General features: G+C 37.5%; 2 protein-coding genes across 3 annotated transcripts; one reads left to right on the forward strand and one right to left on the reverse strand.

Moving 5' to 3' along the window:
- Positions 1–2,170: 2,170 nt before the first annotated feature.
- tk1 (thymidine kinase 1, soluble) lies at positions 2,171–6,680 on the reverse strand. 2 transcript variants are annotated; one of them, XM_041983941.1, is made up of 8 exons: positions 6,657–6,680; positions 5,607–5,704; positions 5,441–5,472; positions 4,898–5,011; positions 4,537–4,630; positions 4,278–4,367; positions 3,907–4,026; positions 2,171–3,457 (listed from the first exon to the last, which is right to left on the reverse strand). In XM_041983941.1, the coding sequence occupies exons 2-8, from the start codon at positions 5,670–5,672 to the stop codon at positions 3,278–3,280; spliced, it is 696 nt and encodes a 231-aa protein (XP_041839875.1). In that variant the 5' UTR covers positions 5,673–5,704; positions 6,657–6,680; the 3' UTR covers positions 2,171–3,277. The 2 variants fall into 2 exon arrangements, with proteins under 2 accessions (XP_041839875.1, XP_041839874.1); XM_041983940.1 differs by lacking the exon at positions 6,657–6,680 and having other exon boundaries at positions 5,607–5,873.
- Positions 6,681–8,236: 1,556 nt separating this feature from the next.
- Positions 8,237–17,525, forward strand: afmid (arylformamidase). The gene is made up of 11 exons (XM_041983038.1): positions 8,237–8,391; positions 8,853–8,943; positions 12,411–12,515; positions 12,596–12,644; positions 12,791–12,876; positions 12,981–13,053; positions 13,165–13,262; positions 14,226–14,304; positions 15,441–15,576; positions 16,044–16,148; positions 16,774–17,525. Exons 1-11 carry the CDS (start codon positions 8,380–8,382, stop codon positions 16,801–16,803), a joined length of 864 nt encoding a protein of 287 aa, XP_041838972.1. The 5' UTR covers positions 8,237–8,379; the 3' UTR covers positions 16,804–17,525.
- The last annotated feature ends 268 nt before the right edge of the window (positions 17,526–17,793 follow it).

Raw genomic sequence — 17,793 nt, forward strand, 5'->3', positions numbered from 1 at the left:
GTAGTTGTGCTGTACAGACATAGAGCTATATCATATTGATGTGGTTTTATATTTCTTTTTACTCACTTTTTCAAAGTGTTTTGATGACCTGAACTGTGCAACTTCAATTTAGAGATGAGGAACATCGCTGTTTACGTCTGTGACCAGATCTGAAGACATCAGTGGAGATTAGTGTTTAAGATTGAGTAATATATCCTTAGACCTGTGAGCAGAAGCAACTTTTTACCTCATATGGGCTGATCCTACCTGAGAGAGGTAGAATATACCCAAGGGTGACGTTACATCACAACAGCAATCAGAGTGGAAGAGGCCAACGTGTATACACATATTTCTTTTTACTCTGTTGAACCCTGAGGATGTGCACTTGTTTATACAATTCTCTGCCACTTTGATGGCCATGTGAGCCTGATTTTATTTTATCTGTTTTTTTTTTGGGGGGGGGGGGGGGGGGGGGTTTGTGGTTTATTTTCAGCTAATTACTTTTGAGGATATAGTAAATTAATTTAGTTTATGGGAGATGACTATTCTGGGGAAAATACTACTTGTAAAGCCAAATGTCCTTCGCTGACGGTTATTTTGAAGCATGGGATTTGGAGAAATGATTAGCCATGCAGAAATAAAAATCACCCATGAAAAGGGTTTTCTGGGTTAAGAAAATTATTCTTCTATTTGCCTTTTCCTATGAAAAACAAGAAGACTTTGCAGTCCCTTCAGTGCGTCCACAGCAAAAGTAAAAGAGGCGTTAGCTGGAGAATCAGTCACATCTGACCTTTAAACTTGCAACAAACTTTGTAATAGATGAGAAGGGAGGAGCTAGAAGATAACTAAGCACTTATTTAACAGGTTTATCCACTGAACGTGTCCTCCAAGATACAAGTAATTTATTAACTATCAGCAGTGCTTTTTCCTCTGCAGCCTCAAATTTCCCTCAAGCTCTCAGAAACATTTTCTTTTCTTAGCTCTTTTGTTTTGGTTTTGTTTGTTTTTTTGTTTATTTTGCTATTTAAAGGCTTCTCAGTCTAAACTGTGCTAAACAACTGCTGTGTAAATATCGATGGCAGATTAACAGCTCAGCCTGCAGTGGTGGGAATCACACACCTGTCTTTAGAGAAGCTGCTATTTTGCCTTGCGCCTCGCAGTGACTGTATCCAGATATGGCAGTTTGATCAGATTACACAAACACACACAGGCAAAAGCTGAGTTTAGATCTGTTGTTTGTTGGTTCAGTGTGGTTGTATTGAACAGTACTGGATAGTTTCTATGTTTCATGGGAGACTTTTGTATTAATGAGCAGATGTTTGGCCCTCAGACATGGAAATGCAAAAGTGAATGAAGCCAAATGCATAAAAAAAACAATTTATTTTAAAGAGGTTATGGAAGGAAAAGTGAATGATTGGCTCTTTAAGTTATAACTTCAACAGCTGTGTATCACAGCTGCCCTTAGGGTTGCACTTGAGTGATTTATTTTTGCAGCTTCTAAACTCTTTAATTCAACGTAAATCTGTACATAAGATACAAGTGCAGCTTAGCAGTAATTTATCTTGATCAACATGGATTCCTTATTTTCTCTTACAAAGTGAGCTTTTACTGTTTGTAGCCTCATCAGCATTTCAAATGGGTCTAATAAACTTTGTGAATGACTGAATATTTAAAGCAAAAGAAAAGTGATTTATTTGATTAACAGTTCAAGGTACATGGTTTAGAAGGGAAACTACAATGGATTGTGAATAAGAATTATCTGCCAACATTTTGCTTAGTTTCTTTTTTGTTTAAGTAGATCGACAATGAGCATGGGGGTTGAAGAGCCTTTCCTTTTTCTTTTGTGTTGTCACAGCAACAGAAGTACCATTTCATTTACATTTGTTGGAATACAATGATTTATGGATGTTGTTAAATTGTGTTTCTTCGACTACTGCAGTGGCACAGGTTTTATTGTAGAGTTGTACAGTTGCATACTTTCCTAGACCAAGCTGCCAGCTCACTGCACCACTTGGCGGCCTGCCAGGACTTAAACAGGTTATTTTAGTCCTCACTGGGATGTGAAGCATTGAGATTTTCTCACACACATACAGCTTTGTAATTCAATAATCTCAATTAAATGCAATTAAATTCCATAACAATAGTTGCCCTAAAAAGCAACTTTTTTTCAATATGAAAACTGAAACTCTAATAATGTCTGGAAAAATCCATTTAATTGCATTTCAACTCAAAACAGTAGAAAAAGAAATAGAAAACATCCCTGGCCAAAATTGAATAGCCCTCAAATTGGAGTGCCATTAACCAACAGCTCCGGTGCTGTGTGGAAATCAGTTCCCCTTCCAGCTCCGATTAGCGTCCATCCACGGATCTCGACAGGTAAACTGGCCTGAATAAAATACCGACTACTCTCTAAAGAGCGTACGACACGTTACAGTATGTTTAACTTTTCTAATTTTTATCAATAAGCATTAATATGTGACAGTAATACAGGGCGGAATGAGCCGGTGGAAACGTTTCCTTCTCAGTCTGATCCCTCTAGCAGAGCTGAACATCTGCTCTGAATGCAGCTGTCTGTAGACGGGGGTCATTTCTCATTGAGAAGTAAACTACACATAAATATAGCCCCCAAAAGTCTCAAATAACACAAGAAAACGTTGTTAGATTTCTCGCTAGTCGCTTCTTTTAAATAGACTCTTTACATGGGTCTGGAAACTCTCTAAATATAGCACCACAGTAGCTAAGCTGGTAACACTGAATTAGCCAATCACTGACTTGTGCATCAATAATGTAACCGGTGCAACTCGTGCACTGACAAACGTTCCGCGGTGTTGAAACACAGACTGCAATTACGTGCTATGACAATATGATATAAAAAAATTATATATATATAAACAATGAATTATGGTTAATTAAAAAACCCATAAGTAAATTAAGTGTTCGATGGCAAAACAATCCATTTTGTTCATGAAGAAATAATTTAACATACTGCATGTGACAGAATTAAGCTACAATTGAAGATGAAAAAGAAAAAAAATACAGATATTATTGACCCAGCACCTAAGGCAGTGAGTTGCTAAAATTCCTTATATTTAAGTCTATTAAGTGCTTTCCAGTATCTTTCAAGTAAATAAAACATGACAACAAACAAAAACATAACTATACTGATTAAAATAAAATTATTAAGCAGGCATAATAATCCATTTAAACCAAAAATAATACCTTAGATAAAAATGACACCCTGCAATCTCACACACAGATGATTGATGAGAGTTCACAACTTATTGTGTTTCATTTTTCCTCAGATGTTGATAGAGGAGAAAAGTTTCCGGGGAAAACTGGGATCTACAGGTTTTCCTGCCAGGGCTTGTTGCGGCGTTTCCTTCCTGAAGAAAATACTGTTCTCTTTGTCATCCACCAGACCCCTGTAACACTTTCTACACACTGCCTGGTATTTGTCAGCTCCACCGATCACTTCAACCTGTAAAACATACACAAAAGCCAACAAAGTTCTTCAACACATTTGATAAAACGACCACACCTTAACTTATCCTCAAATACATGGAAGACATTTTCTATTCTAAACAATCCAAACACTAAAAAGGGCGAGGTGTGGACACATAAGGATGAGAAACCAAACATCTGTTAATCTCATTGGATTCATACTTTAGGATTTTAAGATGTGGCAGATTTTCTTTACAGCGTGGGTTTAGCTTTGTAATATAATCATGTTACAGCTTGTTACAACGTCTGGAACTTACAGGTTATTCAGGTCTTGGTTATCCAATAAGGCCAAATAAAGCTCAGTTGGACCACCAAATCTCCTACTCAGTTAACTGGCATTTATTTAAACCCTCCTGGGTGTTTCTACATGATTATTTGACCTATTTTGCTGGCTTTTACCTTACACAACTGTATTTGCCTCCTCACCTCCTTCTCTGTTCCTATCCTCTTGGTGTAGGCAGCTTCTTTGTAACATTGCATGCAGACAGCATGGAGCTTGACAACGCTCTCTGCCAGAGGGACGAGGTGCAGGATGTTTCCAAAAGGCTACAAGAATCCACGGGACAGCAGAAAACATGACTTAACACAAAACAAATTGTGTTATAATTGCATTACAATGCCAGAACAGGCGCATAAGTGTGGAATAATGAGCAGATTGAATACTTGGTGCTGCTCATGCAGATTGTTCACATTTTCATCACAAATGCACCCTTTGTTCAGGACATTTCACAACAACTGGGCTCACAGTTGTTCTCAGTTTCACACTGTAGACACCCTCATACCTTCACGATACTCACCTTCCTCTGGAAGGTGCCATCCAAAGCAGCTACAATGACTGTCTTGCCTAAATTGGCCATCTCTTCACAAAACTCCACTGTGTCTGGAAACTGCAAAACAAAACAAAACAAAACAAAAAAAAATTACTGAGTGATGACATTACTCATCTAAACATAAAGTCCAGAAAGTTAATTAAATCCAAGTCTCTATAATGTTGATTGACTTTAAATCAGAAAGAACAATGTATGCAGTAGAGAGAGAAAAAAAACCAGAACATACAAACTGTCCTTCATCAATTCCAATGACGCAGGCCTGCAGCGCCAAAGACCGAACATCTCCCAGACAATTGGCTGGTACAGCTGCCATGGTGTTTCTAAAAGAGGACAATATGGAGAGAAAAGGTATGATCTCAAAAAGTAAATAAAATAAAATAAATAATAATAATGCACTGAGTTGTTAATTTTTATTCCATAAAAATTAAAATACTTTTCCTTTTTTTTGCTTCAAACAATAACAGCTCAATCTACATGTATTAAAGAATATCTCCACCAGTGCTCAGTTAGAGCTTCTATGTAGAGAAACTGGTGTTAAACAGGGAAGAAATGGTGTTTGTGTCTGAGGTGTGTTACTGGGAGCTTACTTATCATGTGTGGCCATGCCTGAGTCAGAATAACGAGTGTCTTTAGCATATTTGACCACCAAGCAGTTGTACTGGGCTATTTGGAAACGGCGAACTCTTCTCATCAGTTCCGTGCTGAAAAAAACAAAACAAAAAAACATTTAAATTAACAAATGTGATATAACTGTTTATTCTGCACATAACAACGCAAGATATTCTTTAAACGGAAGTGGCTTTCTCCCACATTCTACCAATATAAAATGTTTATTGTAAAAATAAATGAACAAATAAATAAACTGTATGAAACTGTAAACATCACACGTATGTATGTAAAAGTCATAAATGATCATCAGATGTGCCCTACACGTTTACTGATGAACGAAGGCAGTATAAACAATGCACGATTGGCGGGATGTGGAAGTTTGGGCGGAAAGTTCAACACTAGCTGAGTTTTACCTAATCTCTAAACACACACACACACACACACACACACACACAACGATTTTTACTAACCAGCTCAATTAATTACATCTTTTTGATTCTAAGTTTGAGTGAATAGCTCACCTTTTGCCTGAAAACATCGGTCCAAAGATGACCTGGGGACGGAAGAGCTGTTAGTTTGAGGAAGTCCGTAATAGAGTAAAGACAACTACCAGCTGAGATTCTTCTTGTTTTTAGCTGACGACTGCTAGTTATATGTTTAGTTTTGAAGAAAGTTACAGATGCAAACCTGGATTTGTCCCCGTGATTTCCTCGGTGAATTTGGCAGAACTCTCGGAAAATCCACGCAGTCCATGGTTAACTTTCAATTTGAAAGTTTCAAATATACTTGAATATAAAAATTAAAATAAAACGTTAACGTCTTTGCTTATTTAATCTCCCAAACGTTTTAAACCTAAAGCAAAGGTTTGAATGTCGCGCGCGGATGGCCGGTAAATGTTTGTGCCCATTGGTAGATATATCCACTAAGTCACGTGCAACGTTTGCCCAACGACCTTCTACTTCCTGCAGCGCGCGATGGCCAGACCACTTCGTTGTAAGAGCGGTCACGTGGGTCATGGAGCCTCCCATAGTTCCAAACAAACCCCGCACTGCTAGACTTTACTACGGAACAGACAGCAGCGATCGGATTACTGAGGGTGAAAACTAAATAAACATATTATTGCTGCACATACATGTTTGTCAGTGAATGCATCATTATGTTAATGTTGATTTACGTGACGATCAAGTCATGTTTGACAATAGATTAAATAAGTGTAACCAGCACCATCTCAACCAACAAGCTAGCATTTATTAAAGATCAGACATGATGGTCCTCATTAGCCTCTATATCTCTTACTGTTAACCACCCATACAATTCACTTTTGTAAGGTTAAATGATTAGTTTGTTAAGGCTTACTTTCATCTCATTATTAAAGCCGGCCATGTAGCATGTAATGTCAGTACTTAAAGTCAACAAGGAATACACAACACCGAATATCAGACAGGACTACAAATCATCTGCTCTGTGATTTTCTATTATATGTAATAGAGAATTCATGAAAAGCATTACAAACCGAAATGTCATCTCTGGGCACCGGACTAAACATAACCAGCAATATAAGAACACAGTGATAATACGTTTCCACTAACCTAAGTCATATTGAACATCAAATCTATGAATCTATGGACAGAGATGCCAGTAACGCGTTACAAAGTAACGCGTTACAGTAATCTGACTACATATTTTAAGAAAATATAATCTAACGCGTTAGGATGTCCTACAATGTAATCAAATTACCGTTACTCTTCATATTCGTCCTGCGTTACTTCGGCACTCCCCACTCCTTTCACATATGATTTGAAATCAAGCGCCGTGGACGAAAGTGTATTTATCTAACTCAACACACCTTCTCATTAACGGTGGTACAGAAATTTTATGTACTCGTAAGCATGCAGCTACCTTTCTTCGCTGAAACTTGACCTTTTTTAAATCGACAAACACAAATCATTCACTGCACATGACTTTAGAAAAAAATATGATATAGAAACTTATTACCCTGGTGCATGATGGGAGGTCCGCCTCTCCACTTCCCTCATCAGAACCTATTCCAAACCGAATTGATTTTTTTTTTTAATAAGTCCGTTACTATTTCATTATTTTCTCATGTGTAAACGTAAAACATAATGCAGATTTGTCTTATGCTTAACGAGAGATGTTGCTTTATTTTATTGTTATTCATTTGAATTAATGTACATGATGGTAGGGAAGAAGCACTGAATGATTTACAAAGTTAATAAGAGACTGACTATGTTCATAGAAGGTGAAAAACAATTAAAAGTTACAAGTTGCAAAACATTGTAAAGTCACCATTCGTAACTAATGCACTTTCAGTAAAGTATATGCGAAAAAAAATCGATTGTCATTTTTTTGTTTGGGGGGTTTTAACTAATAAAGTAACTAGTAATCTAACTTAGTTACTTCTAAACCTTAGTAATCAGTAAAGTAACTAGATTACTTTTTAAAGAAGTAATCAGTAATCAGTGGTCAGATTACTTTTTCAAGTAATCTGTGGCATCACTGTCTATGGATAACAATGCGCTTGATCAGTACACTGAAATAAATAATATAAGACCGTGACCACACTTTTTTAAACTAAAACAAAAAAGCTGGGAGACCATGGTGTAAAAGCCCAATAGCTATAACATACAAAGGAAAAATACATTTAAACAAAATTTTTATCACGTTTAACAGATGCAAATATGTTAATACAGGACGTCCGACAGAATGTACATGCATTTTCGTGACTTATAAGACTGATATTGCATCGACTTCCCTCTGAAAATGAATGAAATGCATTGGCGATGAACGCAGTCTGATGTGGTGTTTGGAATTATTGAATGTCTCCAGTAACCCGGAGGTGCGTATATCGACGGCTCTGGCACCCAAACTAACTAATCAGAGCACATAACTCCATTACACGTGTTTGGCATATTTAGTTTTTACAGCTTTATTAACAATAAGCAATGTTTACAACTGTTGCAAATCAGAAATGAAAGTGCTCAAATAAACTAAAGATATTGTGTATATTGCATCGTTATCGTGCCGATAAAATGTGATTTAGACATGGCCTCTACACGACTAAAGTGACACACAGTTACATACATTTTGGATTACATGCTTAATTACTGTATTTAATCGTAATTTTTCAAAGCACTTAATACTTGCTGGAATCCAGCTGCTTTTTCTCACACGACTGATCTGATTCACACAAATGAAGAAGCAAAACAGCTTACAGTGTCATTCTCTTCCGCTTTTTTCTACATTTAAAATATGCGGTTAAACCTGTGACATGCCGACAAAACAGTAGTTTTCTGAATCGATGGTCGACGTGTTTACTGTTTACACAGAGAGGGTGTCTGTCTAAAGTTCAGCCCTTCGGTCAGTCCTCTGCAGACAGTGGTTGGATTTATCTGTCAGCAACATTTTAAATAATTTGAGATAAAACAAGGCACTGGACCAAATGAAGAAAGACGTAAGACTTTAAAAGCTTTCTTTTAACTTTCTTCATGATCATTGGTGGGGGTGTAAATTTTAAGTTGGGGACATGTAATCAGCTGATTTTTACGCAACAATGCACATGTTAGAAATGTTCAAACTTTACATAAAAGATATATACAAAATCAGTAGTACTATAGTGTATTATATAGTTAGTATATTTATATACCCAGAAAAATGTCATTTTCCCCTTAACTTCCATGTCGTTTTCACTGAATATTTCTGAAATATCTGATATTTATTTTACTTTCAGCTTATCTTCAGATAGTTTTACGTGGTTTATGAGAACAGTTGAAAGAATTAATGAAGACCTCCAGCTGCAGAAAGACAGCAGTACCAGCAGAGGGCGCTGTTTTCCTTGTGTTTATCACCCCCGATGGTGGCTGGTCTCCCAGTTTTCATGGCCGCGCGGCTGACAGGAGTTTCTCTGTTAAACAGGAGCTCGAGAGGCAGTATTCGCCCAGCAGGTGGTCCCACAGGATGTCTGCGGACGACGTGATCAAGGCCCATGTGAAGGCTCTCAAGGAAGGTCGGTTTTTATGAATGCAAGACGCTAATTTATTAACCGATGAACAGAAACACGTTTAAGGCGCACGGACAGGCTAGCTCCGTAACAGGAGCACAGGTGTTGTGACAAATTCTGTATACCCTTAAAATCCAACCCCCTGTTAGCGTGTTCAAGCTTAAAAGCTGAGATTTTAATACGTATTACAACCAAGGCCGGCTTTACGCAGGGGCAAGAGGGGGCAGTGCCCCCTCAAACAAACATTCTGCCCCCTCAATCAAATGCGCCGAAATGGGCAAATCTCTCCAAACGCTCTCTCCCCTCTGTACTGAACTCTGTGTGTCGGAGCTTCACAGGATCCATTGTACTGTCTTCAACAAGTCCTTCCCACCACCACAGAAAACAACCAATCAGTGTTTAGTATGCAAATGAGTTGACATACAGCCTGATCTTGCGGTGTCATATTTCTCCCCCTCGTAGAGAGAGCGGCTGCTGAGCTCCAGCGGTAAAACTTATAGAGTAAAGCTCTGTTAAATGTGTTGTAGCGATACTGAATAAATACTTATAATAACAGACGTATTTATTGCATCTATTCTGTCAACTGGGGTTTGTTTCTGTTCTATTTAAACGTGTCTACGCCTGTTAGTAGGAGCAGTGATCAATCACGCACGGGCCATAGATGTGACTGCCTCCTCGGGAGGGAAAACGAGCTGCGCATATGAGACCCCTCAAGCTCCGCCCAGCCTTTAGTTCAGCATGCTAGTTTGAAGAAAAAAATAACAGAAAGTTTCACTCTACATTCCCGCTGCTTTCAGCAGTTCAGCTCAGAGCTTCATGTATGCCTTGTTGGTTCTTAAAATTTTGATGAAGGATCATTTAGTTTTTACTCATTTTCATTTATTATTATCATTATTTCCCCCTGAAGGTTCACTGTCTTATTTTGGTAGGGGGTTTAATTTTTTGCTCTGTTATTGTTGTGCTTAATAGTTATGATTCTTTAATCATTATGGTCTATATACAGACAGAAACAAACACACAGATAGTTGAGTTTATTGTTATTAGTTTCAAATTTATTCAAAATGCTTAGACATCTAATGGCTGTCCAATAGGGCAATTGTTATTTTGTTGGTTGTTAAAGCTTTGATAATGGATCATTCTTTTCTTTTTTCTTACTTCATTTTGTTATTGATATTTTCTGTTCCCCCCCTGAGGGATTGCCACCTTATTGTGGTCAGGGGGTTTGCGTGCCTCAGTGACTCTAAGAGCTATACCAGCAGGAGCTTTGGTTTCAGGTGGAACACCCAAGCTGGACAGGTCTTAGAGTAGAGGCCTGACAAAGTGCAATCCATTTCTTTGAAGTTGGACTCCACTAACAGCACAGTTCCGTTAAAGAAACACTTAAAAAACAACAACAAGAAAATGCTGAAGTATGTACTCATAATGCCCCCTTCAAATTTATGCCTGCCCCCTCATGTATGCATTCCTAGAACCGGCCCTGATTACAACCCACAGACAATCAACATATTACTGAGGAGAAGCCGTCACACTTCAACCATGCCGGTAGCAGTTAATTTACTATTACATATTTGGGGATTTTGAGAATAGCGTTAAATTTGATTTAAAGTTTTCCAAACATTTCACAAGGAAATGATCGGTTCACGTGCCAACTATTAAAAAGCTATATATGAATTATTCTATTGTTGATATGTTTTAATATTTATCAGTACATTTTTTGTGTATCTTTGGAAACTTCACTATACAGATTTTTTTCTACAACAGGACAGGCACAGGTGCACTAATGAGGACTGTATTCATCTTACCAAACATTTCCCAGTTTTCTCATCCTCATCTCCTCTCTTAAACTCCTCTCCTTGTCTTAGTTCTGCCCACCAGAGATGTGATGTGGGAGGCAAGGACAGGTATTAGAAAGGAGGAAACCAAGTGATATTTAACTTAATAGACATTCTTGCTTCAGAGCCATCCTTTGAAACCGTCAGTAATTATTATAAATATGAATGATATTTCTGCATCATCACACTATTGTTTTGTTGCAGCTTGCCCTTGTATTTAATTACTCAAAAGAGCATTAAATCTGTTTGTGACAGAGATATTTAGTTCAATTTAATTCACAACATGAAATGAATGTTTTTAGACATCATGGATGTCATTTAGATTTTTGTTGAGGCAAAAAAAGTTACTCTGTCAAGGAATGAGGAGTCTGGTTCTGAAGTGAAGAATGATTACAAGTTTATACGAACACAGAATTAAAATACAAAGAATAGAAATAATAGGAAGAATAGAAAGAATAGAATTGCAATTCCTGAGAGACTGCTCAGAGGTCTGACAGCACAGAGATCCGAACAGAATCTGATAAGAAACACACAGGCAGCATCTTTTAAGCAGAATGATCACGTCACAGCACATCATATATCTTGTAAGATAAAACAAAGAGACTGTCTGTTCCTCACACAGGATTAGACACTTATTGAGCACATAAACAACCCCAGTGACATTAAGGCAGGATGCCCTGCTGGGTCATCCTGAGGCGTCTGGCTGGTATCAGATAAGTCACACAGGTCAGAGTGAACTGTTCTAAAGAATGCATCCACTTACGATAGCAACAGGCTACTCAGTATTAAACTTAATTACCAAGAACTTAAACAAGCTGTTTACCCTGAGAGGGATCAGTAGACACAATACAGTAAAGGGAATAATATAATAATAATATGAAATTTCCACAACACTTTCATAAAGGATACTTATTTATAGAATTTCAGGCCTCCTCTCGTTTTAATCTGTTATCCATTTTATGAATTGAAATGTTTAAAAAAAAATAAGTGGGTGTGAATGATTTGTAGGTCTCAGGCAGGAGGAGGGAGGAGATGAGGCACAATTTAGATTAATCTTTAGAGGAGGTCCTGCTATTGTTTGCACTGGCATGGCTGACAAGAACAATGAACAAAACTATTATTCATAACATTTCCCCAGATATTTGACACATTTGGGCCTAATCTGGGTTACGTTTGACACTAAAGGCTCAATTACAACAATGGCCTGAGTTATGTTAGCCAGACATGACCCAAAAGTCATAAGATGGGACTAACTTGGGCTATAATGTACTGGTCGGTTGTAGCCCAGTTGCCATAAACCATCTTTAACAGTGGTTATGGAGCATGCAAGTTGGTCAAAGCTTAAAGGGAAAAAAAATATTCTGGCCATTTCTGATGGAAATATGTCAGTTTAAGCAGCCACACTCACTTTGAGTTTATGTTGTCATTCACAGGCAAATGAGGTATATATTTGGGCCAACATTCCTTCCCTGTCTATGCTAGAATATCTGGAAAACAAAGACAATCAATTAGAAATTCGAGTATTTCTAACAGTGATTTGCAACATCTCCCAAAAAGATATGAAGCAGGACTTTTCAATAGTGGATACATGTTTATTTTATTCCCATATCATGATGATATTTGATGCGATGTCCCGTTCAGGTACGGAGCAAGCCCGTGGCCTGGCTCAGACTTTGCTCAATGTGCCATATGGGGAAGGAGATGGAGAGAAACTGGATGTGTATATACCCAGGACCAACTCATTGGGTATGGACATATTTTTGTAGTTCATGTATGCCAAAGCTGCCATTACACATGATTAAGAGGCCTCATCTTCTCTCTTTCAGATGTCAACCTAGTTATTTACCTCCATGGAGGTTACTGGCAGTTTCTCAGGTACAGCTGTATGTCTTCAGTAGGATTGCTTTTACATTTTCAAGCATATATACAGTCAGTCATATATATATATATATATATATATATATATATATATATATATATATATATATATATATATATATTACTTTTTTCTCTCATTTTAGCAAGGATGAATCAGGATTCATGGCTGTTCCACTTATCGATAAGGGTGTAGTTGTGATTGCTGTTGGTTACGACATCGCTCCAAAAGGTAGTCTTTTTATTTCTCACAACGCTGTTTCGTCTTCAGTGGGGAAAAGATGATTTAAGGAGAGAAACTGAAAATGTTAGCTCTCTACCTCGCTTCCTTTTCAGGTAACATGGACCTGATGGTATCACAAGTTCGCAGGAGTGTCGTGTCAGTTGTTCAGCAGTATTCTCACATCAGGTAACACTGGTTGTTATCTCCCAGTTTAAGAAAAGCTGACTTTATAAGCTTTTCTTTTATCTAGAAGTTTGTGTTTTGGTTGTTTAATAATCTATTTCTGGTTTAACTCAGTGGTCTTTACCTGTGTGGCCACTCTGCTGGGGCTCACCTGGCTGCGATGGTGCTTTCCACTGACTGGTCGCAGTACAGCATCACTCCTCAGATCAAAGGTGAGAAATGCAGGATGATGCTCTGCCTCACTGGGAATAACAATACTGGAAAGGCAGTATGAGGCTGTTGAGTACTGATGAGTTGAACGTTGATATTGGTATGATCACCTTTGTCCTTCAACACAACACGAAACATCTTATACAAGCTTTGTTGTCTTTTTGGATGTTGGCAGCCTTTTTTAAGTTCTCTGTCAAGGTGATCCCACCCTAATCCCACAATAATGTCGAGGTCGGGGCTCTGGAGAGGATTCGTCCATAAGACCTGTTACGATTTCCAGTCCAGTTCTTGTGTCATTTGGCGTTTCTCAGCCTTTTCTCTCTGTTCTCTGTTCTTATAAATGGCTTCTTGACAGCCACCCTTCTATGGAAACCATTTCTGATCAGGCTTCAGCAAACAGTAGATGAATGGCCAGATATATCTCTTAGGTCTGTTCTTTGGTATCAGCTTGGTTTTTGTTAGCTTTTTTTCTTCCAGTTTCTTAAAAACATCACCTTTAGATACTGTTTATTTGCTGTTGACACTTTCATAGACCTGCAGCTCTTCTTTTGCTCTCCACTAGTGAAGTTTCTTCAGATGTTTTATGTTTTTTTTATTAGGGCACACTGTACACCATTTCAGCGTATAGTTTGTTGGGAAATCACCTTGTTGGTGCAAGAAATTTATATCTCTCAAATTATTCCTTAGAAAGAGTTGCCTTTTTGTACTTGTCATTGTTTAGTGGCTTAAATAGAAAAAAAAATTGTCAGGTAGAAGGATTGGACCAAAGAAAAACAATGAAAGAACTTCAGAAAACTTGGAGAATAAAATATTAGAAAGTTTGGCTTATTTGAAGTAGATATAAAGAAAATGAGGGGTAACTCAAGACTTTTGCACAGTTGGAGCACAAATGTGAAATTGTCAGTTGTACTTTGGTGGGTTTTTTTTTTTTTTTTTTTTTTACTGGTTCTCCAACCTTCTTTTAGGTGCTTTTCTTGTGAGTGGCATATACGACCTCCTTCCGATCCTCTCCACCTACGTTAATGAGCCTTTGAAGATGACAGAGTAAGTATCTCTACAGAAAATATATCTGCCCCTGCAGTGCAATTACATGTGCTATACTTATCTGTGTTGCATCGTTTCCTACTCAGATCAGAGTAAAACACCTGTGTAGACAGCTTGTTAAGTAACTAGTGCTTTTGTTGGAGTTCACACTAAGCACAAAAACATATCTGGAGATAAATATTCCAATCTGCAGACGAGGGATGGGAATTTGTCTCTAGAAACTTTTTCCTCTTGTCATTCAGTGGTTCCCAACCTTTTTTTCCTTGGGGACCCCCTTCATGCATATACTAAAATGCCATGGACCTCTGCTCCATCCTGTGCTGAAACCATGCTTGGTTTTAGGCTTTCAAAAGTGAGATTCTCACCATAAATAATGTATTCTGGTTGAGCCCTTTCCTTTGATAAAGCCAGAGCTAAATGAACAACATACAGCCTTACTTTTATTAATTAAATTAGGAACAATTTGTGGACATTAATCACAAAGGCTCTAATGTTCAAAGCCTCAGGGACCCCCTGTGCTCTTATGTGGAGGTGTGTTCTTGTATGTGGCATCTTGGGACAGGATCACCTTTTGCTACCTGCCTCTGCTACAGTTTCATTGTGTTATACATGGAAGTCAGGATTAGATGAGGAGGAATGCATGTAATAGGCCTGACTGTATCTACAGGATTGGAGTGAATACTTTTGTGTGTATGAGTGTGAATCTAAAATGGCTGCCTGCTTTTGGAAGGACAGGGAATGGGGGGTGTATAATCTCAATACTAACAAATGGACTCTAATTACAAATAAGACCACCTGTAAACCTATAATACAGTTTCCTTTGTTAATCTGATTACTCTTTGTTCCATTTTTTATTATTTATTATTTTTCTTTTATAGCTCTTGGAGCTGAAATCACTTCACATACCACATTGTCTCCAGAATTATTTAATATTTTCTTTTTTTTAAAAATACAACACATTTGAATCATCAGGGTGCAGATAAGGACCCGTCCAGTAATCCACCAGAATGACCCTCCCTATATGCCATTGGTTGTGTTGTAGAGAGCTTTGTGAGGAAGCGTTTACGTAAATGTCAGTCTGTCTGTGCGCCAGTCACCGCTTGATTCTTCTGTCTCCGGGTGTTTGCCGTTGGCAGGGAGGTGGCAGTCAGAAACAGCCCCAGCCAGCTGGTCCCTCAGCTAAAACTCTCCTCCTCCAGCTGTCAGATTGTTGTGGCTGTCGCTGAGGACGACTCACCGGAGTTTCGCAAGCAGTCAGAAGAATACCAAAAAGTCTGTACACATGACTGATTTTCATCCAATATGTTGACACAATTTAGGGAACAGTCTGACATTTTAAAGCACATTATGTACTCAGATTGATCATTTTGACCACTTGTCAGTCAAAACATGTTTAATTTATACCGATATTAATGAAAAGCAGCAAAAATACTTTTTTTTATAATCTAGAACATGAAGATGTTTGGGATTATTTCTGTTTAATTTTTAATCCGTTACTAACTTTTCCTGATCATTGATGAATCATTTTCAGGTTATGTAGACAGGAGCCTTTGGAGAAAACTTAATGTTTATGACTGCTACTCAGTGATCCAAATACAGATACATGTTGTTTACAACACTTAACAATGTTTAAAGATGTTGCCAATGACTTGTAATTACAGACTTTGCTAAGGCAGTTTAAGTAAACATGTCTGGAATCGTTGTTTACATGTTTCTGCCTCCTTTTTTCTCATTTTCAGACTTTGGAAGCATCAGGACTGAATGTGACCTTTGAGGATGTGGCGAATACAGACCATTTCAGTATCATTGAGCAACTGGTAAATGAGGAGTATCATCTAACAAAGGTACTTACACACACAGAATCAAATAATTTAAAATTATTTGTTTTTCTTTGACTATTTTAACCCCATAATTGTAAAAACCACAGCCAAATAAAAGACATTAGTATTCAAAGCCTTTAGACTAATTCCAACCACAGCTTCTAAAATGATTAATCTTCACTCAAATAGGAGTGTGTTTACTTTTGTAAACAAGACTTGGACTAAAGCAGAAATACTCATTAAACTTGAGGTGGAACAGTGTTTTAAGTTCTTAAAACAGTCTGCAGGCAAGCCATCAGCCATTCTCTTAAAAACAAACAAAACTAAAATGGCCTCATACACCTGTGGATATGCTAGTGCAATCAGAATATTTTGTTAAGCTGGAGAGGGCAGCTAACAGCAGTGAGATCAGTGAACAAATCAGATAGCGTAGACAAGAAGTGGGATTGATCCTACAAAACGACTATGTTCCAACATGGTGTCACAAATAAATCCATAAATTAACTTATTTTATTGAATTTGCTCTGAGGGTGGAAAAAAAAACAGGTCATTTGGACTCACATTTGTAAATTTGAGTCTGGAAAATCATGAAAGTTTAAAAGTAAATGTAGCAATCCTGTGTTTTCATTTTCTGCCGCCCTTTCTGTAGCTTCTCCTGAAGATGATGGGCAAAAGCTGAAGGGTTTTGATCGTCATCTACCATCAACACGCCTGTGAATCAACATTCACCTCTGAACAGAGTCTTCATGCAGCACAGAAAATATTCGTTTCAGGCTTGAAATATGGTAAACATACTGCTTCTGTCTATTTTGTTTTTGACTTTATTATTTATTATGAAGTTTGTTCATTGTAGTTACTGCTATCAAATAAAGCTCTATACATAAAGTCAACATCTTATGAGAACATTGCGTGCCTAAAGCCTTGTCACTTCAGTGACTGTAGCAAAATGTTACTACCCACTTCATTTGTAAAAAGTTGTCAGGAAACATGGCTCCACTGCATACTAATTGTTGTAGAGTTGATTGTTAGCTTTGGTGTGTTTCCAGTGTTCTGTAGATCAGTAGGCCAGTCTGGTTTACATTATTGTTTTGCTTTTATGTGACAATCTGCACCACAACTTTGGTCAGACCCTCATAGAGACACATTTACACTGACTGTAGCTTTTCAAGTTTGCCAATCTCACCAGGGACCCTTCATAGTTGGTAATGACGACTACATATTTGCACTTGATCCTGATTAGTTTAAGAATACTAATATGTAAATTATCATTTTAAAATTGCAAACGTAATTGTAAAACTTGGAAATACTTGCTGCCACTATTCTAGCATCTTATATAATTGTTGTTTTTGTCAAAATGCTGGATTCTAAAATGAAAAATCACAATAAATTTATATTTGAGAATTTCTGTTTTTGTTGCTTATGTATGTCTGTGGATTGAATTTCTCTGATCATGACTGAATTAATCAGTGCATTTTTCTATATTTAACTTCAGTTTCATATCTGGCATAGGTGAGATGCCAAAACTTGGGTTCACTTAAAAAGTTTTCTGTTACTTAGTTGACTAACTACCATTTTAATATTTTCTTTTTTCCCCCTTGTTTTATTCTAGGCCTACATGTATATTCCCAAATAAAGATAAAATTAAACTATAAGAAACTGATGCGAGAAT

Source organism: Melanotaenia boesemani, chromosome 4 (genome assembly GCF_017639745.1).
Source record: "Melanotaenia boesemani isolate fMelBoe1 chromosome 4, fMelBoe1.pri, whole genome shotgun sequence".
NCBI lineage: Eukaryota > Metazoa > Chordata > Actinopteri > Atheriniformes > Melanotaeniidae > Melanotaenia > Melanotaenia boesemani.

What these genes read in the sequence shown, in the direction of transcription:
- tk1 (XM_041983941.1), bottom strand. Translation starts at nt 5,672, where the DNA reads ATGGACTGCGTGGATTTTCCGAGAGTTCTGCCAAATTCACCGAGGAAA. An exon ending in GGCATGGCCACACATGATAA is followed by an intron (nt 4,631 to 4,897) that starts GTAAGCTCCCAG and finishes GTCCTCTTTTAG; the next exon opens with AAACACCATGGCAGCTGTAC. An exon ending in GGATAGGAACAGAGAAGGAG is followed by an intron (nt 3,458 to 3,906) that starts GTGAGGAGGCAA and finishes TATGTTTTACAG; the next exon opens with GTTGAAGTGATCGGTGGAGC.
- afmid (XM_041983038.1), top strand. An exon ending in TGTGAAGGCTCTCAAGGAAG is followed by an intron (nt 8,944 to 12,410) that starts GTCGGTTTTTAT and finishes TGTCCCGTTCAG; the next exon opens with GTACGGAGCAAGCCCGTGGC. An exon ending in ACCCAGGACCAACTCATTGG is followed by an intron (nt 12,516 to 12,595) that starts GTATGGACATAT and finishes TCTCTCTTTCAG; the next exon opens with ATGTCAACCTAGTTATTTAC.